Source organism: Borostomias antarcticus (assembly GCF_949987555.1).
Source record: "Borostomias antarcticus genome assembly, chromosome: 7".
In the NCBI taxonomy this organism is placed as follows: domain Eukaryota; kingdom Metazoa; phylum Chordata; class Actinopteri; order Stomiiformes; family Stomiidae; genus Borostomias; species Borostomias antarcticus.
In genome coordinates, this window is record NC_140240.1 from 23,223,482 (window position 1) to 23,248,012 (window position 24,531).

General features: G+C 47.3%; 1 protein-coding gene across 1 annotated transcript in view; it reads right to left on the reverse strand.

Moving 5' to 3' along the window:
* mgat5b (alpha-1,6-mannosylglycoprotein 6-beta-N-acetylglucosaminyltransferase B) overlaps positions 1 to 23,193 on the reverse strand; it is a gene marked incomplete at both ends in the record, with an annotated part of 141,327 nt that extends 118,134 nt beyond the window's left edge. Inside the window, 2 exons of the mRNA XM_084441387.1 lie at positions 18,277 to 18,389; positions 23,123 to 23,193. Coding sequence (XP_084297513.1) covers positions 18,277 to 18,389; positions 23,123 to 23,193 — 184 coding nt within the window. The remainder of the gene's footprint in view (positions 1 to 18,276; positions 18,390 to 23,122) is intronic.
* Positions 23,194 to 24,531: the final 1,338 nt, after the last annotated feature.

Consider the following 24,531-nt stretch of genomic DNA (forward strand, 5'->3'; position numbering starts at 1 on the left):
ACTTTTTGTTTTCAATTTCAGTTTAGTTTTGATTAGTTTTAAAGCAGGTTTGCTAGTTTAGTTTATTTTTTATTTTTTGAAAATGCTTAGTTTTAGTTTAGTTTTTATTAGTTTCAGTATTAGTTTTAGTTTTTTTTTTCTTCTGTGCTAGCCTCATGAGACCATCCTGATCTCACAAGCTCATGTTGTTTCACTCCGTGTGAAACAATCCATCTGGCGCATGTGAGGTTACTTCTGCGCTGGGGCACAGCTAAAGAACATGGAAGATAGATTTCATATCCACCCAAAATACTAGGCTTATATATGAAATGAAAAAGACTAAAACTAAGGACATTTTCTCAATAATTTTAGTTTATTAGGGCCCGAGCACTGGCGGTGCGAGGCCCTATTGAAACTCGAAGGATTATTATTAGGGCCCGAGCACTGGCGGTGCGAGGCCCTATTGAATTTCGAAGGATTATTATTATTCTCCTTCTCCTTCTCCTTCTTCTTCTCCCCAAACAAATGCCTTTTTGGCGGTCTAAACATCGATGAAAACGGATGAAACTTTGCAGATACATCAGTCCCGGTGTAAATCGGATATTTCATGGGTGACGGAAATGGGCGTGGCAAAACGGCTCAAGAGCGCCCCCTGGAAAGTTTAAAATGGCGAGCCCCACCTTTCAGTTTGATGTAGGCGAACGAAATTCGGTGGGCATATGTATTTCATCGAGCCACACTAAAATGTCTCTTGGAGCTATACCCAACATGCAACAGGAAGTCCGCCATTTTGCTTTTAATGTGCCATTTTGTCCTTGTTTTGACCATTTCCATGCCTCGTACTTCGACGAACTCCTCCTAGAGATTTCATCCCATCAACTTCATATCGGGTCGGCTTCATCTTAAGACCTTTGTGATCAAAAGTTATCAAAAAAATTGAGTTTTCACCACACACCCTTGCCGTGGCGCCCCGCTAAAGTTTGACATTTCGCCATAAAACACGAAGTCCTCATAACTCCTCCATACATTATCCAATTTGTCCGATATATCTCACGCTTCATGACGGTCCTGTCCTGAACACATCTATGTGTCAGTATTGCGTCATACTTATAGCGCCACCTATTGGTGAAACAGGAAGTCCTCATAACTCCTCCATACATTATCCAATTTGTCCGATATATCTCACGCTTCATGACGGTTCTGTCCTGAACACATCTATGTGTCAGTATTGCGTCATACTTATAGCGCCACCTATTGGTGAAACAGGAAGTCCTCATAACTCCTCCATACATTATCCAATTTGTCCGATATATCTCACGCTTCATGACGGTTCTGTCCTGAACACATCTATGTGTCAGTATTGCGTCATACTTATAGCGCCACCTATTGGTGAAACAGGAAGTCCTCATAACTCCTCCATACATTATCCAATTTGTCCGATATATCTCACGCTTCATGACGGTTCTGTCCTGAACACATCTATGTGTCAGTATTGCGTCATACTTATAGCGCCACCTATTGGTGAAACAGGAAGTCCTCATAACTCCTCCATACATTATCCAATTTGTCCGATATATCTCACGCTTCATGACGGTTCTGTCCTGAACACATCTATGTGTCAGTATTGCGTCATACTTATAGCGCCACCTATTGGTGAAACAGGAAGTCCTCATAACTCCTGCATACATTATCCAATTTGTCCGATATATCTCACGCTTCATGACGGTTCTGTCCTGAACACATCTATGTGTCAGTATTGCATCATACTTATAGCACCACCTATCGGTGAAACAGGAAGTCCTCATAACTCCTACATACGTTATCCAATTTACTCAACATTTCTCACGCTTCATCAAGGTACCGTCCTGAACACATCTATGCTTCGGTATTGAGTCACGCTTAGAGCGCCACCTACTGGTGACAGAAAGTTTCTCTCAGTACTGCACACCGAAATAGCACACCCTTTAACGGCGCCACACCCCGACACGCATGGGGTGCGAGGGCCCGCTCACTGCTGCTCGCAGCCCTAGTTAGGGCCCGAGCACTGGCGGTGCGAGGCCCTATTGAAACTCGAAGGATTATTATTCTCCTTCTCCTTCTCCTTCTTCTCCTTCTCCTTTACTCCAAACAAATGCCTTTTAGGCGGCCTGAACATCGATGAAAACGGATGAAACTTTGCAGATACGTCAGTCCCGGTGAAAAATTTGATAATTCATGGGTGACGGAAATGGGCGTGGCAAAACGGCTCAAGAGCGCCCCCTGGAAAGTTTCAAATGGCGAGCCCCACCTTTCAGTTTGATGTAGGCGAACGAAATTCGGAGGGCATATGTATTTCATCGAGCCACACTTAAATGTCTCTTGGAGCTATACCCAACATGCAACAGGAAGTCCGCCATTTTGCTCTTAATGTGCCATTTTGTCCTTGTTTTGACCATTTCCATGCCTCGTACTTCGACGAACTCCACCTACAGATTTCATCCGATCAACTTCATATCGGGTCAGCTTCATCTTAAGACCTTTGTGATCAAAAGTTATCAAAAAAATTGAGTTTTCACCAAACACCCTTGCCGTGGCGCCCCGCCAAAGTTTGACATTTCGCCATAAAACACGAAGTCCTCATAACTCCTCCATACATTATTCAATTTGTCCGATATATGTCACGCTTCATGACGGTTCTGTCCTGAACACATCTATGTGTCAGTATTGCGTCATACTTATAGCGCCACCTATTGGTGAAACAGTACGTCCTCATAACTCCTCCATACATTATCCGATTTGTCCGATATGTCTCACGCTTCATGACGGTTCTGTCCTGAACACATCTATGTGTCAGTATTGCGTCATACTTATAGCGCCACCTATTGGTGAAACAGGAAGTCCTCATAACTCCTCCATAGATTATCCAATTTGTCCGATATATCTCACGCTTCATGACGGTTCTGTCCTGAACACATCTGAACATCGATGAAAACGGATGAAACTTTGCAGATACGTCAGTCCCGGTGAAAAATTTGATAATTCATGGGTGACCGAAATGGGCGTGGCAAAACGGCTCAAGAGCGCCCCCTGGAAAAATTAAAATGGCGAGCCCCACCTTTCAGTTTGATGTAGGCGAACGAAAATCGATGGGCATAAGTAGTTCATCGAGACACACTAAAATGTCTCTTGGACCTATACCCAACATCGAACAGGAAGTCAGCCATTTTGCTTTTAATGTGCCATTTTGTCCTTGTTTTGACCATTTCCATGCCTCGTACTTCGACGAACTCCTCCTCCAGATTTCATCCGATCAACTTGATATTCGGTGAGCTTCATCTTAAGACCTTTGTGATCAAAAGTTATCAAAAAAAATTAGTTTTCACCACACACCCTTGCCGTGGCGCCCCGCCAAAGTTTGACATTTCGCCATAAAACACGAAGTCCTCATAACTCCTCCATACATTATCCGATTTGACCGATATATCTCACGCTTCATGACGGTTCTGTCCTGAACACATCTATGTGTCAGTATTGCATCATACTTATAGCGCCACCTATTGGTGAAACAGGAAGTCCTCATAACTCCTCCATACATTATCCAATTCGTCCGATATATCTCACGCTTCATGAAGGTTCTGTCCTGAACACATCTATGTGTCAGTATTGCGTCATACTTATAGCGCCACCTATTGGTAAAACAGGAAGTCCTCATAACTCCTCCATACATTATCCGATTTGTCCGATATATCTCACGCTTCATGACGGTTCTGTCCTGAACACATCTATGTGTCAGTATTGCGTCATACTTATAGCGCCACCTATTGGTGAAACAGGAAGTCCTCATAACTCCTCCATACATTATCCGATTTGTCCGATTTATCTCACGCTTCATGACGGTTCTGTCCTGAACACATCTATGTGTCAGTATTGCGTCATACTTATAGCGCCACCTATTGGTGAAACAGGAAGTCCTCATAACTCCTGCATACATCATCCGATTTGCACCAAATTGCTGACGCTTCATGAAGGTCACCTTCTGAACACATCTATGCGTCAGTATTGAGTTACACTAACAGCGCCACCTACTGGTGAAACAGGAAGTACTCATAACTCCTACATACATTATCCGATTTACTCCAAATTGCTCATGCTTGATGAAGGTCGCATCTTGAACACATCTGTAGGTCAGTATTGCGTCATACCTACAGCGCCACCTACTGCTTACAGGAAGTCCTCATAACTCCTACATACTCCTACAGATTTCATCCGATCAACTCCATATTCGGTCAGCTTCATCTTAAGACCTTTGTGATCAAAAGTTATCAAAAAATTTGAGTTTTCACCAAACACCCTTGCCGTGGCGCCCCGCCAAAGTTTGACATTTCGCCATAAAACACGATGTCCTCATAACTCCTCCATACATTATCGGATTTGTCCGATATATCTCACGCTTCATGACAGTTCTGTCCTGAACACATCTATGTGTCAGTATTGCGTCATACTTATTGCGCCACCTATTGGTGAAACAGGAAGTCCTCATAACTCCTACATACATTATCCAATTCGTCCGATATATCTCACGCTTCATGACGGTTCTGTCCTGAACACATCTATGTGTCAGTATTGCATCATACTTATAGCGCCACCTATTGGTGAAACAGGAAGTTTTCATAACTCCTCCATACATCATCCAATTTGTCCGATATATCTCACGCTTCATGACGGTTCTGTCCTGAACACATCTATGTGTCAGTATTGCGTCATACTAATAGCGCCACCTATTGGTGAAACAGGAAGTCCTCATAACTCCTCCATACATTATCCAATTTGTCCGATATATCTCACGCTTCATGACGGTTCTGTCCTGAACACATCTATGTGTCAGTATTGCGTCATACTTATAGCGCCACCTATTGGTGAAACAGGAAGTTTTCATAACTCCTCCATACATCATCCAATTTGTCCGATATATCCCACGCTTCATGACGGTTCTGTCCTGAACACATCTATGTGTCAGTATTGCGTCATACTAATAGCGCCACCTATTGGTGAAACAGGAAGTCCTCATAACTCCTCCATACATTATCCAATTTGTCCAATATATCTCACGCTTCATGACGGTTCTGTCCTGAACACATCTATGTGTCAGTATTGCGTCATACTTATAGCGCCACCTATTGGTGAAACAGGAAGTCCTCATAACTCCTCCATACATTATCCAATTTGTCCGATATATCTCACGCTTCATGACGGTTCTGTCCTGAACACATCTATGTGTCAGTATTGCGTCATACTTATAGCGCCACCTATTGGTGAAACAGGAAGTCCTCATAACTCCTACATACATTATCCAATTTGTCCGATATATCTCACGCTTCATGACGGTTCTGTCCTGAACACATCTATGTGTCAGTATTGCGTCATACTTATAGCGCCACCTATTGGTGAAACAGGAAGTCCTCAAAACTCCTATATACATTATCCGATTTGCACCAAATTGCTCACGCTTCATGACGGTTCTGTCCTGAACACATCTATGTGTCAGTATTGCGTCATACTAATAGCGCCACCTATTGGTGAAACAGGAAGTCCTCATAACTCCTCCATACATTATCCAATTTGTCCGATATATCTCACGCTTCATGACGGTTCTGTCCTGAACACATCTATGTGTCAGTATTGCGTCATACTTATAGCGCCACCTATTGGTGAAACAGGAAGTCCTCATAACTCCTCCATACATTATCCAATTTGTCCGATATATCTCACGCTTCATGACGGTTCTGTCCTGAACACATCTATGTGTCAGTATTGCGTCATACTTATAGCGCCACCTATTGGTGAAACAGGAAGTCCTCATAACTCCTCCATACATTATCCAATTTGTCCGATATAGCTCACGCTTCATGACGGTTCTGTCCTGAACACATCTATGTGTCAGTATTGCGTCATACGAATAGCGCCACCTATTGGTGAAACAGGAAGTCCTCATAACTCCTGCATACATCATCCGATTTGCACCAAATTGCTGACGCTTCATGAAGGTGGCCTTCTGAACCCATCTATGTGTCGGTATTGAGTCACACTTACAGCGCCACCTACTGGTGAAACAGGAAGTCCTCATAACTCCTACATACGTTATCCGATTTACTCAACATTTCTCACGCTTCATCAAGGTACCGTCCTGAACACATCTATGCTTCGGTATTGAGTCACGCCTAGAGCGCCACCTACTGGTGACAGGAAGTTTCTCTCAGTACTGCACACCGAAATAGCACAGCCTTTAACGGCGCAGCACCCCGACACGCATGGGGTGCGAGGGCCCGCTCACTGCTGCTCGCAGCCCTAGTTAGGGCCCGAGCACTGGCGGTGCGAGGCCCTATTGTATTTCGAAGGATTATTATTCTCCTTCTTCTTCCGAAACAAATGCCTTTTTGGCGGCCTAAACATTGATGAAAACGGATGAAACTTTGCAGATACGTCAGTCCCGGTGAAAAATTTGATAATTCATGGGTGACGGAAATGGGCGTGGCAAAACGGCTCAAGAGCGCCCCCTGGAAATCCTAAAATGGCGAGCCCCACCTTTTAGTTTGATGTAGGCGAACGAAATTCGGAGGGCATATGTAGTTCATCGAGACGCACTAAAATGTCTCTTGGAGCTATACCCAACATGCAACAGGAAGGCCGCCATTTTGCTTTTAATGTGCCATTTTGTCCTTGTTTTGACCATTTCCATGCCTCGTACTTCGACGAACTCCTCCTACAGATTTCATCCGATCAACTTCATATCGGGTCAGCTTCATCTTAAGACCTTTGTGATCAAAAGTTATCAAAAAAATTGAGTTTTCACCAAACACCCTTGCCGTGGCGCCCCGCCAAAGTTTGACATTTCGCCATAAAACACGAAGTCCTCATAACTCCTACATACATTATCCAATTTGTCCGATATATCTCACGCTTCATGACGGTTCTGTCCTGAACACATCTATGTGTCAGTATTGCGTCATACTTATAGCGCCACCTATTGGTGAAACAGGAAGTCCTCATAACTCCTCCATACATTATCCAATTCGTCTGATATATCTCACGCTTCATGACGGTTCTGTCCTGAACACATCTATGTGTCAGTATTGCGTCATACTTATAGCGCCACCTATTGGTGAAACAGGAAGTCCACATAACTCCTCCATACATTATCCAATTCGTCCGATATATCTCACGCTTCATGAGGATTCTGTCCTGAACACATCTATGTGTCAGTATTGCATCATACTTATAGCGCCACCTATTGGTGAAACAGGAAGTCCTCTTAACTCCTCCATACATTATCCAATTTGTCCGATATATCTCACGCTTCATGACGGTTCTGTCCTGAACACATCTATGTTTCAGTATTGCGTCATACTTATAGCGCCACCTATTGGTGAAACAGGAAGTCCTCATAACTCCTCCATACATTATCCGATTTGTCCGATTTATCTCACGCTTCATGACGGTTCTGTCCTGAACACATCTATGTGTCAGTATTGCGTCATACTTATAGCGCCACCTATTGGTGAAACAGGAAGTCCTCATAACTCCTGCATACATCATCCGATTTGCACCAAATTGCTGACGCTTCATGAAGGTCACCTTCTGAACACATCTATGCATCGGTATTGAGTTACACTTACAGCGCCACCTACTGGTGAAACAGGAAGTACTCATAACTCCTACATACATTATCCGATTTACTCCAAATTGCTCATGCTTGATGAAGGTCGCATCTTGAACACATCTGTTGGTCAGTATTGCGTCATACCTACAGCGCCACCTACTGCTTACAGGAAGTCCTCATAACTCCTACATACTTTGTCCGATTTACACAACATTTCTCACGCTTCATCTAAGTACTGTCCTGAACACATCTATGCGTCGGTATTGAGTCACGCTTAGAGCGCCACCTACTGGTGACAGGAAGTTTCTGTCAGTACTGGACACCGAAATAGCACACCCTTTAACGGCGCCACACCCCGACCCGCGTGGGGTGCGAGGGCCCGCTCACTGCTGCTCGCAGCACTAGTTATTATTCTACCTTCTTCTTCTCCCCAAACAAATGCCTTTTTGGCGGCCTAAACATCGATGACAACGGATGAAACTTTGCAGATACATCAGTCCTGGTGAAAATCGGATATTTCATTGGTGACGGAAATGGGCGTGGCAAAACGGCTCAAGAGCGCCCCCTGGAAAGTTTAAAATGGCGAGCCCCACCTTTCAGTTGGATGTAGGCGAACGAAATTCGGTGGGCATATGTATTTCATCGAGCCACACTTAAATGTCTCTTGGAGCTATACCCAACATGCAACAGGAAGTCCGCCCTTTTGCTCTTTATGTGCCATTTTGTCCTTGTTTTTACCATTTCCATGCCTCGTACTTCGACGAACTCCTCCTACAGATTTCATCCGATCAACTTCATATCGGGTCAGCTTCATCTTAAGACCTTTGTGATCAAAAGTTATCAAAAAAATTGAGTTTTCACCACACACCCTTGCCGTGGCGCCCCGCCAAAGTTTGACATTTCGCCATAAAACACGATGTCCTCATAACTCCTCCATACATTATCCGATTTGTCCGATATATCTCACGCTTCATGACGGTTCTGTCCTGAACACATCAATGTGTCAGTATTGCATCATACTTATAGCGCCACCTATTGGTGAAACAGGAAGTCCTCATAACTCCTCCATACATTATCCAATTCGTCCGATATATCTCACGCTTCATGACGGTTCTGTCCTGAACACATCTATGTGTCAGTATTGCGTCATACTTATAGCGCCACCTATTGGTGAAACAGGAAGTCCTCATAACTCCTCCATACATTATCCGATTTGTCCGATTTATCTCACGCTTCATGATGGTTCTGTCCTGAACACATCTATGTGTCAGTATTGCGTCATACTTATAGCGCCACCTATTGGTGAAACAGGAAGTCCTCATAACTCCTGCATACATCATACGATTTGCACCAAATTGCTGACGCTTCATGAAGGTCACCTTCTGAACACATCTATGCGTCGGTATTGAGTTACACTTACAGCGCCACCTACTGGTGAAACAGGAAGTACTCATAACTCCTACATACATTATCCGATTTACTCCAAATTTCTCATGCTTGATGAAGGTCGCATCTTGAACACATCTGTAGGTCAGTATTGCGTCATACCTACAGCGCCACCTACTGCTTACAGGAAGTCCTCATAACTCCTACATACTTTGTCCGATTTACACAACATTTCTCACGCTTCATCAAGGTACTGTCCTGAACACATCTATGCGTCGGTATTGAGTCACGCTTAGAGCGCCACCTACTGGTGACAGGAAGTTTCTGTCAGTACTGGACACCGAAATAGCACACCCTTTAACGGCGCCACACCCCGACCCGCGTGGGGTGCGAGGGCCCGCTCACTGCTGCTCGCAGCACTAGTTTTAGTTAGTTTTGTAAACACACAATACAGTTTTAGTTAGTTATCGTTTTTTTGTAAAGTCTAGTTTTTATTTTTATTTCAGTGAACTAAAATGTTTTTTCACACCTAGTTTTCGTTTTTTAGTTAGTTTTCGTTAACTATAATAACCTTGCACCACAGCTGCTCTCTGCAACCCCCCCCCCCCCCACCCCCGATCCCCCTAAGAGGAGCCTCAATTCTCACCAACCATCCTCCTCTCTCCGACCTGGGAGAGCTACTTCACACAGGGCTTGGACAAACAGCACATCTCTATGGGCACACGCTTTCACACACACACACACACACACACACACACACACACACACGCTGTCCCGCACACAAACACTCCAACCAAGGCTTTAAGATAATCACAGATACAGAGAAAGTCAAGCTGTCTGCAGCTCTGAGACAGAGGAGTCTCAGCAGAGTCTCCCCGGCGCGTGCTCTCTCTCTCTCTCTCTGTCTCTCTCTGTCTCTCTCTCTTTCTCTCTCTCTGCGGTGCGCCTTTGTTCACGCCTTTCAAGTTCTAGCCTCACCTGTGACAAGTTGCTTTCATTCTCTGTAGAGTTCGGCATGTTCTCACGGGACAATACAAAATCAGTGGGACGAGAGAGAGAGAGAGAGAGAGAGAGAAGTCCTACCAATTTAGGGTATGCAGATGTGACGTGTACTGGTTTGTTTGTTGTTGTTTTTTCAGTAGGGGCGTTTGAAATTGACATGCGGCGTGGTCAGCGAAGCGTGAAAGAGAGAGACAGAAAGAGAGAGAGAGAGACAGAAAGAGAGAGAGAGATAGAGAGAGAGAAAGAAAGAGACAGAGATGTCAGAAGTGTCCGACGAAGATCCCCCCCTGCAGAGCATTACATCAAGATGAGTCTGTGTGTGTGCGTGTGTCTGTGTGTGTGTTTGTATGTGTGTGTGTGTGTGCGTGTGTCTGTGTGTGTGTCTGTGTGTGTCTGTGTGTGTGCGTGTGTATGTGCATGTGTGTCTGTGTGCGGAGGCGGGGAGGAATCGCCTCCCTGCTGTGGGGCGGAACGTTGCCTTCACTCTCCCTCACATCTCCTCCCTCTACCTTCCCGGGCTTCACTGTCCTCAGGGAGGAACGCGGTCATTTCCTGACCTCTTTACAGCAGCCCCTGAAATAGCACCGTCTGTCTGCATGCTGAATCATCCCAAAGCTAGCATGAACTCGGCTTTTGGATGTCGCTAGCTAGGACGTCGCTAGCTAGCCTGGCTGGCTGGCGGGGAGGTTACGTATACTGTGCGGTAGCGCTAGCACGTTAGCATGCGCTAGCATTAGCATGCGCTAGCATTAGCATCGGCCCGTTTTAATTGTCAGTTAAGGCTCAGAGATGGAGAGGGGCTAAACGAGATGCCGCAGCTGAACGGACGAAACCTCGAAACCGCTCTTTGTCAGGAGCCCCACCGTTCTTCCCAGATGGAGGTAGAGGTTCCAAAGCGTCCCTTTGTTCTTTTTCACTCTTGTTTGCTGCCCTATTTTTTTCTCTCCTTCTGTGTGCGGTAAATGTATTCCTCCGCCTGGGGGTGGGGGGGGGGGGGGGGGGAAGGGGGCGATCATTACCGTCAGTCTCGGCTGCAGCTTCAGGTGCTGGGGTTCAACACCGACTTCGGTGATAGTTAGGAAGAGAGGAGGGAGGAGAGGAAGGAAGAGAAAGGAGAAAGAAAGAAAGACCTCTGCAACACTAGCAGCTGTAGTTATACTCTACACTATACTATTATAATGAATTAAAACACTTTAGCCATTTGATGAATGTACTCATCTCCAAGGGGGAATAGGGAAAGAGGGAGAGACAGAGAGAGAGAGAGAGAGAGAGGGAAGAAGGGTTGGAGGAAGCGAGGAGACAGGGAAGAGGAGGAGGACCTGAGTACGGGACGCTAAGGTGAAGAAGCAATCTGGAGTCGCGCTCGCTAAGCTCCTGTGGTGTTATCAGTTAGAGCCAGAAAGGGAGGCAGTGCTTCTTTTTTTTTTTTCAAAACACCGATACAAATGTAGCGTCTGAGCTCATCCCCCGCCCCCCCCCCCCCCCCCCCACTTACAGAGGTCCGGAGTCAGTAAACACATTAGCCTCTCTGAGGTAAAAATAAATAAATAATAATAATAAAAAGTAAATACTACAATATTGCCACTCACAAAATAAGCAGCTTACCGGAGAAGGGGATGAGTTGGGGACCTGCGGACAAAGCCCCAGAGTTGCCGAGGTAATTGAGAGGGCATAGTGGCGGAGTCACCTTGCGATAGGGACGCAAACACAGAATGATGTGCCGCCCGAAAACAGCTCATTTTGATTTGTGAGCCGAGCGGAAATAGTGCTTATGCTAGAGGAGCAGGCCGTGGGAAAAAAAATATTTGTGGGGAGGTATTTTTTTCTCATTAATATGTATGAAGGGGGGTTGTGAATGGTGCTGTGGGTGCATTCTGACAAGTAATGGGCTAAAAAGCTAACCCCTGGGCTCCACTGCGGTCGTCGGCATCAGTGGCAACCGTTAAGAGAATTTCCGAGGTTCATTTCTTTATTTTTGACGGTAGAATGTTGACGCTGACGGTTGATGGCCGCAGTGGAGCCCGGCGGTAAACGTGAGCTGGGTAAACAGGTAGGTAGGTAGGTAGGTAGGTAGATAGGTAGGTAAACAGGTAGGTAGGTAGGTAGGTAGGTAAACAGGTAGGTAGGAAGTTGCTAGGTAGGTAGGTAGATAGGTAGGTAGATAGGTAGGTAGGTAGGTAGGTAGGTAGGTAAACAGGTAGGTAGGTAGGTAGGTAGGTAGGTAAACAGGTAGGTAGGTAAACAGGTAGGTAGGTAGGTAAACAGGTAGGTAGGTAGGTAGGTAGGTAGGTAGGTAGGTAGGTAGGTAGGTAGATAGGTAGGTAAACAGGTAGGTAGGTATGTAGTTAGGTAGGTAGGTAGGTAGGTAAACGGTAGGTAGGTAGGTAGGTAGGTAGGTAGGTATGTAGGTAAACAGGTAGGTAGGTAGGTAGGAAGGTAGGTAGGTAGGTAAACAGGTAGGTAGATAGGTAGGTAGGTAAACAGGTAGGTAGGTAGATAGGTAGGTAGGTAAACAGGTAGGTAGATAGGTAGGTAGGTAAACAGGTAGGTAGATAGGTAGGTAGGTAGGTCAAGGTCAAGGTCAACTTTATTTATAAAGCACGTTTAAAATCAACCGAAGTTGCACCAAAGTGCTGTACAATATATAAAATAAACTAAAACAAAAAACAGAATAAAGTGCACATAATCACAGAACAATAAAAGGACAGGACACAAAACAGGACAGGGGATGTAGGCTATCAGGCCTCAAAAGCCAGTGCAAACAAGTGAGTCTTAAGCTGAGACTTAAAGAGCCCTAGGTTCTGTGCGTGTCTAATGTGTGGAGGGAGGCTGTTCCAGAGCTTTGGGCCAGCCACCGCAAAAGCTCGGTCACCCTTGGTCTTAAGTCTCGATCTAGGGACTATTAAAAGAGTCTCGGAGGAGGACCTCAGGGTTCTAGATGTCGCCCGAACTTGAATCAGTTCAGCCAGATAGTGGGGGGCCAAACCATGTAGAGCCTTAAAAATAAACATTAAGATTTTAAAATCAATCCTGAAGCGAACAGGAAGCCAGTGGAGGGAGGCCAGCACCGGTGTGATGTGGTCCCGCTTCTTGGTTCCAGTCAGGAGGCGTGCAGCAGCATTCTGGACCAATTGCAGGCGCCTCAGTGACCGCTGGTCAAGGCCCACATACAAGGCATTACAATAGTCCAATCTTGAAGAAATAAAAGCATGGATGACTGTCTCCAGGTCCTTAGGAGAGAGGTACGGTTTCACTTTGGATAAGAGCCTCAGCTGGAAAAAAGAGCCTTTAACCACAGAGCCAATTTGTCGCTCAAAATTAAAACCAGTATCAAAAGTGACACCAAGACTTTTAATAAAAGAGCGATTCTTGGCAGCGAGGGGCCCTAGGTTGCTAACATGGCTGTCTTTATGACCAAACAAAATAACCTCGGTCTTCCCATCATTCAGACTAAGGAAGTTTAAGTCCATCCGTCCAGGTAGGAAGGTAAACAGGTAGGTAGGTAGGTAGGTAGGTAAACAGGTAGGTAGATAGGTAGGTAGGTAGGTAGGTAGGTAGGCAGATAGGTAGGTAGGTAGGTAAACAGGTAGGTAAACAGGTAGGTAGGTAGGTAGGTAGGTAAACAGGTAGGTAAACGGGTAGGTAAACAGGTAGGTAAACAGGTAGATAGGTAGGTAGGTAGGTAAACAGGTAGGTAAACAGGTAGGTAGGTAGGTAAACAGGTAGGTAGATAGGTAGGTAGGTAGGTAAACAGGTAGGTAGGTAAACAGGTAGGTAGGTAAACAGGTAGGTAGGTAGGTACGTAGGTAGATAGGTAGGTAGGTAAACAGGTAGGTAGGTAGGTAGGTACGTAGGTAAACAGGTAGGTAGGTAGGTAGGTAGGTAGGTAGGTAGCTGTAGCTCAGTTGGTAGAGTGGGTCGTTCAATGATCGAAGGGTTAGTGGTTCGAATCCCATCTCCGACTGTCCACATGTCGAAGTGTCCTTGAGCAAGACACCTAACCCCAAATTGCTCCCAATGAGCAGGTTAGCACCTTGCATGGCAGCTACCGCCATTGGTGTGTGAGTGTGTGTGTGAATGGGTGAATGAGAGGCCATTGTAAAGCGCTTTGAGTGCCGCTAAGGTGGAAAAGCGCTATATAAGTGCAGTCCATTTACCATTTACCATTTAGGTAAACAGGTAGGTAGGTAGGTAGGTAGGTAGGTAAGTAGGTAGGTAGGTAAGTAGGTAGGTAGGTAGGTAAACAGGTAGGTAGGTAGGTAGGTAGGTAGGTAGGTAGATAGGTAGATAGGTAGGTAGGCAGGCAGGCAGGTAGGTAGGTAAATGTATACCTAGCCGTATATCTAGGTCATATTCTCAGTCTTGAACTCATATACAAATGATTGACCTGATAAATATTACCCAGATATATATACCACCCTACTGACTGATTTATTCTTTATTAAACACACTGTATCCAGACAGTATATTTGTGAGCCCTTCTAATACATTCATATGATCAGAGACACGGCATCGATATTTACCCATCATCAAAAACCCTTGCATCTCCCTTCCAAACCCCTCCTTTGACACACATCCAAGTCTCCCCTCAACACTCTCACTTTTAACATCCCATACATAATGCAAAGGTCTCGCATGGAACGGAGAGACCCGGAGCCCCAACCCCAGCACCATAAAGACCACGAACCCGGTTTACATTCAGCCCTGACCCCCCTGAGGGGAGGGCCCGAGAGAACCCCCCCCCCCTCCCCTCCCCTCCCCTCTGACTTACAACGAGACGGTGAGGGTTTACGTTCGAACAGGCGAACCCTCCTCTCGCTCCTCCGCACGAGCGACACTGCTCCCGAGGCGACTGCTGAACCGACCTACCGTGTGCTTGAAGTGGTGATCGCGCGGCGCCGGGTAGCTACAGCGGCGCCGGAGGCTAAGGACGGGGCGATTGTCCTGCCGGATTTGTTCGACGCCGACCGACGGGGGGCGATGGGACGGCCGCAGGGGTTCGGTGCGATGACGCATGTGTCGGCGGCGTGTCCTTGCTACGGGAAAGACGGCGGGAGCGCGGAGAGACGCCGGCGAGTGGGCGGAGTTAACGATGAATACTTTCACCAGAAAGAGGGGGTGGCCTTCGAGAGTTGGGGGGGGCGGGGGGTGCATGCTCTTCCATTGTAAATAGACTATCCAGGAGAAAATAGCTACAGACTGCAGTTTGTCTACTGTCTGCTGGTGAGGTTTTAGCGATCGGGGCCTTCCTTCCTCTCCGTACTGCGGTCTGGCGGGGATGTCATTACACCGGCCAACGAGAAGCTATGCAGGCCCTCCCTCCCTCCCCTCTCCCCCTCTCACCCTCTCACCCCAGAGAGATACCGGCGCATACTGAGCGCGGCGCTCTCAGCTATTGCCTGTAAATAAATAAGGCGGCGAACGCCATAACATTTAGGTGCGTGCGAAGAATGCCGCCCGGAGTCCCCCGGTTCGCGGTAATCGGGCCCCATTGAGGGAGGCGCTTAGATCGTCTAACGTAACGTCTCGCTACTCCGGGCGGCGCGGTGGCGTCTTGGTTTTAAAGAGAATGTTGTTTGGTTTTTGCTGTCCCTCCTCCTCCTCCTCCTCCACCACCTCTTCCACCTCCTCCTCCTCCAACTCCTCCTCCTCCTCATCCTCCCTGAGGCTCTTCTGCCCCTCTCCCAGTCCTCCCCTCTCCCTGGCCCTCACATTTCAATTCAGGCACGAGAAAAGAACATCCCTCTTCTCTCTCTCTCTCTCTCTCTCTCTCTCTCTCTCTCTCTAATGCTCTCTGACTCTACCTTTCCGTACTCATCTCCATTTCCTGAGATATTGAATTTAGAATGTAATATATTCTCTCTCTAGCGCCTCTCGCATCCCCCCCCGCCCCCGTCTCATTTTCCCTGCCGCGCTTTCACCTCTCTGCCTCGTACGCGCGGCCAGCTCTGAGCCCGGGACCCGCGGAGGGAGGGCGCCGACAGTCGCAGAACCCCCCTGGGGGGTGTGGCGGGCCCGGGGTGCAGAGGAGAGCCGTCACCACTAGTCTCAACGCCGGACCCATGAGAGTTCTCTCACTGATACATCACTACGTGAGCTACGCTAACTAGGCTACTGCATGCTGCAGATCTCTCTCTGGGTCTGGGACACTTCATGCAAAAATCTGGTGTTCAAATCCTGGAATTTCATTGGCAGCGCCGGAATCGCCGGCGATCAGTAACGGCAATCGCAATCAGGCGCTAATACGTCAATCCAAAATGGCTGCAAATATGATAAACGGTAAGTAAAAAATATTATTGAAACACAATTGTGTGAATTGAAAAGACAATGTTCAATTTTCTAACGTAGTAGTTACTAAATCCTATCGTTATTAGCCGTTCAGCCGTTTCTGCGCATCCATGTTTTTGCGACTTCTCGCTATAGCTCGAATGCACACAGGTCGGAGGTAGGTATTTGTGTGAGTGTGTGTGACTGCATGCTCGTGTGTGTGTGAGTGTGTGTCTGTGGGTATGTGTGTGAGTGCGTGCGTGTGACTGTGTTTGTGTGTGTGTGTCTTCTTCCTGCAGGTGGTGCATGGAGACCTAATAAATGGGCTGCCTGTTTTCAGCGCTGGTTCTGAGAGCAGATGGAGGAAGTCCTCTGTCTGCCTGTTCACAGTCTTGTCCCATGTTTCTGCTGTCGGGCCATTAAACAGGCGATTTTCTGCCAATTCATCACAAACACACACACACACACACACACAGACATTGCAGCCATTTAACCACCCCCCTCCACGCACACACACACGCACGCACGCACCCGCCCCTACGTACGTGCACATCATATACTGACCAACACACAAACAGAAGCCATTTATCTTTCCATTTTTAATTCTTTTACTTTTATTGTTCCTTTTACATCAGTTCTCACCGTGTTTACGTGATTTATGTCTTTATCCATCTCTTTTTATGGAAAGCACTATGTGCTACATTGATTTGTATGAATGGTGCTATATAAATAAAATGACATTGACATTGACATTCAACCCCTGCCCCCTCGCAGCCCACACACACACGCACACACACACACACGCACACACACACACACACACACGCCCCTAGTACTGTACATACAGTACATACACAAACGCCACACTCATTGGCCAGGCTCCTATGGGGCTGCACAGTTGTACAGTATGCGGATTTTAACGAGCTGGCCTCAAATGTCGACCCAGACTATAAACACACGAGCGGTCAATTAATCAAGCCCTCAATCAAGACACAAACTACTGACACACACTCACACACGTGAAGGCACACACTCACACACGTGACCCTACTCTCCTCGTCTAAAAGATGATCTCCCATGATAAACCGTTCGTCCCTATCTTAAACAACAAACACAGAGCTGCTTATTTAGACCTCGTGCCTTCAGTGAGAACCACCCCCCCCCCCCGCCCCCCACGACAGATTAGAAATTCACACTTCACACCTCGTAGAGGACGACAGATTAGACGCGACACGCAGCAGCAGCTGCCCCCCCCCCCCCGTCATTGGCCAGCATCCCGGGATATAGGGTCACGTGACGTTCTGCCGGTCGGCCAATGTGATAATGAGATTCCCCTGGTGAGATATCGAGTGACTAGAGACCATAAAACCTATAACCCGGCGCCATATCTCACCCAGGAAGTGTTGATAGAGTCACGGTGAGAGTGAGACACTGAGGAGCAGAGCCCCCCCCCCCCCTCCCCACACCCCCCCACAGGCTATAATAATGATATAATAATGCTATATATAATAATGAGCCGGTCTACTACCGTCACTACCTCTGAAAGCTCCTCAGACCAAATGTTCCAGGAGCTTGCCCCATCGTCTCATTGAGAAAGGTAATTTACAGTTTGAGGACTGTTTACGGTTCTCATATTGGCTCAAAAGGGTGAACTGTTTTTATTTTTCTTCCCTCTGGAAAATTGTATATATAATATATATATATATATATATATATATATATATATATATATACATGTGTGTGTGTGTGTCTCCTCTGTCTCTGTGAAGTGCATTGTGTTGCCTCTGTGAATGAAATGCAGTATACAAATAAAGTTTGATTTGATTTGCACACAGCATCAACATCATAGGAGCGTTTCAGAGGGACATCTGTGGCACTACCACAGCGGTGCACAGTAGCACCACGTCACATCATTTCCTGCGTCACGAGGAAGACTCTTTCACACACACGCACACACACACACACACACACACACAAGCACACACAAACGGCCGATGTGTCTGTACCTTCTGTCCGGATGGTGAAGGGAGAGTCCCCCAGCCGCTTGGCTGAGAACTGGCCCCCCAGGGAGGTCATTAGAAAACACAGGCTGAAGAAGCCAATGCCCACCACGAATATCCTGGAGGGAGGGGAAGAAAGAAAGAAAGAAAGAAAGAAAGAAAGAAAGAAAGAAAGAAAGAAAGAAAGAAAGAAAGAAAGAAAGAAAGAAAGAAAGAGAGGGAGAATATGAACCAGACAGCAGGCGAAAGAGAGTAATGGGTAGCAACAAAGAAAAAATGGGTATAGATAAGAAAGGAGACGTTTCGGAGGGAAAACAGAGAGAGTGGAAGAGAGTGGGAGAGAGAGGGAGAGAGAGAGAGAGAGAGAGATGGAGCGAGGGCAGAAAGAGAGGGGCGGGGGGGGGGGGGGGGGGGAGAAGAAAAAGACAGGTCAGGAAAACGACATGGCAGAAGAGAGCACAGGGCCTGATAGAGCACAGCAGCGCGGCCGAGCGCCGGAAAAGCAAAGCAGAGAGGGAGAACCCAGGAGTCGGAGGGAGGGAGGGAGGGAGGGAGGGAGGGAGGGAGGGAGGGAGCGAGGGAGGGAGGGAGGGAGGGAGGGAGGGAGCAGCGTTTCCCTCACATGCCCCCACGAGACGAGCCGGAGCGGGGCTCCTCTGCCTGGCATGCTGACATCAAGAGGTCATTTGAGGTCCAGCAACTGAGAGGTGTTCTCTCCGCTGCAGGGGCGTGGTGCTTGCTAACCGGCTCACGTCCACACCTGCCTACCCCCAAACCCTCCACAGCCCCCCAACAATCAGAGACAAGCAGTTCGTCCCACTGCACAGCAGCCAAATGTCTTTAATTAATGTAATGTGTCAGGTGTACACAGGAGAACAGGAGGCTCATGGGTAAACAAGTGCTTTTTGGTGGAGGGGAGGAGGAGGAGAGGAGAGGAGGGGGCGAACGAGAGAGGAGAGGAAGAGAGAACAGAAGGGAATATAGGTCCTCTACCCACACGCACCCGTACGACCCTCTCCCTCGACACCCCGCATGTCAGCATTGGGGCTCCGCTGATGAATATTCCACAAGTCTGCGTGCTAAAAACAGACCGACACGACTGTTCACTTTCTGGTCCCCAGATCTCCAAACCAGAGGAGCGTATGTAGGCCTACTGTAGCTAACACTAGTTCCACGATAGCAATTACCCCGAAGGCGAGCGACTCCTGCTCCTATTTCGGCACCAGCAGCTGTGAGAGCAGGGTGGGGGGCCAGAGAGAGAGGAGAGAGACAAAAAAGTCAGCTATTTATGGGTCTACTTTGAAAAACAGGAGCGAAGGAGGTTGGTTTGCTGCGACGCTGGACTCAAGTTTGGACACGTCTCCCTCCCTACGTTGGCCGACATATCATGAACAACTGGAAATGGTTCTCAGAGAGCACAGACTTCCGCCCGTGAATGCATGTAGTGGCTCTGTGGACGGCAAAATTGAATGGGTTCTAAATCGGCCCATGCTATATCCCTCCACAGATTTTCATGAAAAGCGCTCTGGTAGTTTTGGCGTAATCCTAGTCCCAAAAAATGAATGGAAGCGAATGACCGGCCTGGCTGTGTTTGGGTAGGCTTGTGGACCCGCCCCGCGATTTGGATCCTCTCCAAAATGTAAAGTGTTCTAGGTTGGCCCGTGGTACACCGTGGTACTTTTTTAGTAATCCTGCCGACAGAAGTAGAGACGTGCACACGCGACTGAAAACATTACCGCTCGCGCCGCGCTGTTGCTGGTTCCTGGTAACCGTGCCAGGAAAGTTCTGACTCAACTTCTTGAAAGAGCACAACGCCCCCCCGTGTTAATCAATCATTCAAGCATTCGCCTTTTACGCGTGTTTATTTGAAATTCATTGACCTTTAAGAACAATCTGATTGATTGAACCTCCTGTATCAACAGCCGACAGTGAGTTGAGCGGAAAGGTGTTGACTGTTGACGTTAAGTGATTTCAGAGTCACGGAGCATATAGTGGTTTGGCAGTCCTCCGAAGGGACTCTGTTCCAACTCGGAGCCAGCAAACCCCGGGTCTTTAGTCATTATGTGTCAGTATGTCTGGACGAGGGAGGAGACACAGGGTTCTGTTCCAGCCTACGTATACTGTATCTTTCGCTCGATCGGACCGGTCGATCGACTCGTCGATCGTGGCATCATCAAGCCATTGATCTGTTGATATAGGCGTGACGATGCTGATGTGGTAGCAGAGACCTGGAGCCAACAGTACGTTCTCTGCGCATTAATATTCCGACTGAATCCCAACCCGGGACTAGGACATTTTGTACCGGGGCTCTCGTGTTCCCGCCAAAGTCTGTGAATCAGGTTTGAAGTATTCCCTGTCGGAAAGGTCCGGTTTAACCCTTTTCAGATCCCCAGAACTATGAAAACCACTAAGTTGCCACTAGCCTAGCCTCTTCACTCATCTAGACCGATAAGCAGACCACGACAGCCGCTGAAACCAACCAACAACTGCAGACTCTGGTCTTCCATCTCTCTCAATCCCCGTAAATTGATGGGATAATACTCTGAGTTATCTGAATCATCGCTCCCATCTGCTCCTGCGTATTGCGCAACGGGCCGGGGGTAACTCCGTCAGCGTCTGGGTGGGCGCCAAGCGGACCTCAGATCGTATGACCGAGGGAGGAGAAGAGGGGGGGACGTTTGATTAAGGTTCTCATCTGGGATTAGGAATTGATACCTGGGGATTATTGACATTTTGCCAACTGGTCATTAAACCCAACGAGAGTCGAAAGATCGAGCCACTGTCGTTGACCCGGACCGTATTCTATAGCCTAGTTAAATGGCTTTACGATTTATTTTATGTTTTCGTACTGATCCGTAGGCCTATCGACTGACCGAGGACAAGTAAGGTGCTTCAGGCTTTTTGGATCAGTGGCATGTGAGATGTGGAGAGGATTTAACTGGAAGGCGTGCGGGTCAGGGCGGGGTGCAACGACGTTAAAGCGGGGGATACATATTATACGGAGCCGGGAGAGGAGGAGAGGCAACGAGTCCCAGACCTCTGCTCCTCTTACCACGTCTATATAATCCCTCTTTATCCACAACGTCTCTCTGCGCACCTTCGGCTCGGGAGCACGGCCAGACAATGCATGCAGCCGTGCGGCGCGTGTGTGAGTGAGTGAGTGAGTGAGTGAGCGAGTGAGTGAGAGAGAGAAAGGGGGGGGGGGCGGAGTGAGACAGATTGTGTCCTCATGATATCGGGTTGCAGTGGTGCGCGTCCGTGCGAGCGCAGGTATGTGTAGGCTATGCCGCCGGCCGAGTCTCTAGAGAGACTCTAGAGAGATCCAGTTGGACGATCGTTTCCCCCCTTATCGTTTTTACGGGTTTCAAAGCCCTTCTGTGGGTGATAGGGGCGGATTAGTCAAGCCTTGCTGGCGGGTTGCTAATTAAAAGGCTTAAAGTAAATGCTTTGGCTTTTGCTTCTAATTGGATATGGAGAGATCTGCTATCTCCTCATTGGCTTTCTCACGATTTCTAGCTTATCAGATCTCGACCCCTGGTGGAAAAGTGAAACGGGTTTCACCGCGAGCAGAGAGAGTGGTTTTCAAAAGAATTCCTCGGTCTTTCTGTTTTCTTTCATCCAGAGGAGTTGGAGCTGGTGAGTGGGGGTCATTTAATGATCGACCCCCCAGGATACCCCAGGAATCGTAGCCTACAGTTAAATGGATTGAAAACGTGAGTCTTTGGGAGGACATGACATAAGAGTCACACTAGCCTAAATAAAGTTGAAATAGGCCTAATGATAATAATAATAATAGTAAGCTCCTATGAAATGGCCTAATGTTGCCTCCATGAAGGACAGACTGACATACTGCACAGTGTGAAAACAGGCCGTGAAGGATTGAGCAAGTAACAACTTTGGATATCTATCGTTAGTACAAATCCCTGTTAATTTTCAGTGGGTTATATCTCTTCACAGGGCATGATAAGATATTGAATAATTGGATATAACGTTTTTGTTTTGGTGGAACGTTGGTAGGATCATTACTAATGAGGCCAAGCGATAAACATCTCACTCGAGTTGTGCTTGACTGACGCGTTTTATCTTTCCGCTGTCACGCGACGATTTATCAGCGTGTCGTCTGTATGAATCCAGCTGTGAACACGGGAACGGAATCTCCACTAAATCTCATTTCTCTCTTCAGGAAACATGTGACGAGCTTTTGTCACAGTTGAATAAACACCACACCGTACACGCGCACTATAGGCTACGGACGCATGCAGGCGGCGGCACGCACACGCGCAAGCACGCACAAGCACGACACGCACTCTCTCACTCTCTCTCTCTCTCTCTCTTTCTCTCTCTCTCTCTCTCACACACACACACACACACTCGCAGGCTTGCAAATTGTAAACCCCCCAAATATATATGTGCTAGGCTATACTAATCCCCATCTAATCACCGAGAGGTTGGGCTTTCTACTTAGCAAGGTAATTTGTAGGATATTGACAAAGTAGGTTTCCCTGGGGGCATGTCAGCTTTACTGCTGATATATCACATCCACGGCACAATGTATTAGACTATAGTAAATAGCCCACTGCCTCCGCAGCCCTAATTTACAATAATAATAATAATAATAATAATAACTATTATTATTATTATTACTATTATTATTATTACTATTATTATTATTACTATTATTAATATTATTATTATAAGAATTAGCCTATTATTCACCACAAACACCATGGTGCATTCATTGCACAGGACGAGCAATTAAAATCACTTCATTAAGTGGCCAGATCCGCAGCCTGCATGCAGCGTGAATGAGGTAAACTCTAAATAACAGCGAATTCCCTCCGCTCGCCCTTACCTGAAAGGCTTGAACGTCACAAGGCATCTTCTGACGACCATTGTTTTACCGTCGGTGTTCCCAGCGATCATTTTCCAAAACGAGCCACCGAACCAGGAACCCTCGACATCGTTAACCCCGCAGCCCGTAACTTGAGTAGGTGATGCTGGGATAGTTGCATTTCACCAGCAGATGCGCGGCGGCTTCAACACTCCACTAATAGCGGGGACGTGGAAAACAAGTCATACGCGAGATAGCCTAATATCCATGTGTTGTTGTTGTCGTTGATTTTAGGAGAAAATCCAGGTCAGATCTGCCAATTCGTGAAACTGTAGACAATTTGATGCGTTGAGTCTTCGGCAGAACAAATAAACTCGATTTATCTCGACTCAAGTCGTTGTTGGCTGTGTGGATAGTCTATTTATGTCCCATTGGTCCTGCATCCGAATAGCATTCCACTAAAAGGATGTTGAGAATAAAAACAGTCTGCGGTTTTAAACTTGCTCTCCCCCAAATGCCTCTTGCTCCCACGGACGTGTTCCGTCAACCGCTGTACACGCGCGGCGCTGCCTCTCTCCTCTCCACGAGGGCTCCGGTGTGTGTGTGTGTGTGTGTCTCTGTCTAACGGAAACACTGAGAGATTGCAGTGCGCTCGTTCGTTAGTCAGCCCAGTCCAAGCACACACTTCGTCACAGCGCCATCTGCGGACTTTTGCCCAAACCACTACAGACCGCGAAGGAGATTCACGTCCGTTGAATTCAGAGCTTGAGCTGTATCGCCCACATGCCTCTCTCCATGAACCTACCTAATCCCACGCAGTTCGCTCTATTGCATTCCTCTTAAACTGTAGCCTATCCCTAGGCTAATAGGGCATTTCTTGTGTATTTCTGTCCCGACATCTGTTTAATAAGAACTGTCATGTCATGATGTCAAGACAGCTTTGCAGGGGATGAAATATGCTGCCACCCTCCCTGTCACCGTGGCGCCTCGTTCAGCACCACGGACAGCGACAGCGTTCCACCGCGGCTCCGCGGGAGCAACAGCGACACCCGGCGGCCAAAACAACACCCACATATTCTTTTCTCACAGAAATGGATAATGTAGCATTGTTAATGTAGCATAGGTATACCTCTCATGCCTTCGCAGTACATGACGTTATATATATACACCGAATAAATTCAGTGCCTATCCAGACATTAAGGAAGTTTAATACAAGGAGAATAAGGACAATATTAAGATATGGCAGTCTGTGACAGAAAGTGAGAGAGAGAAGGAGAGAGAGAGATGGAATGACAGAGGAAAAGAGAGAGGGGGTGGGGGGGTTGGGGGGAGGGGGGGCAGAGGCCCCAAAAAGAGTAGAAAATACGCCGTCAAGCAAGATTTGAGTCAGTGTGAGTGACGGGCGAGTGTCCTCCCTCCCAGACCTGGGG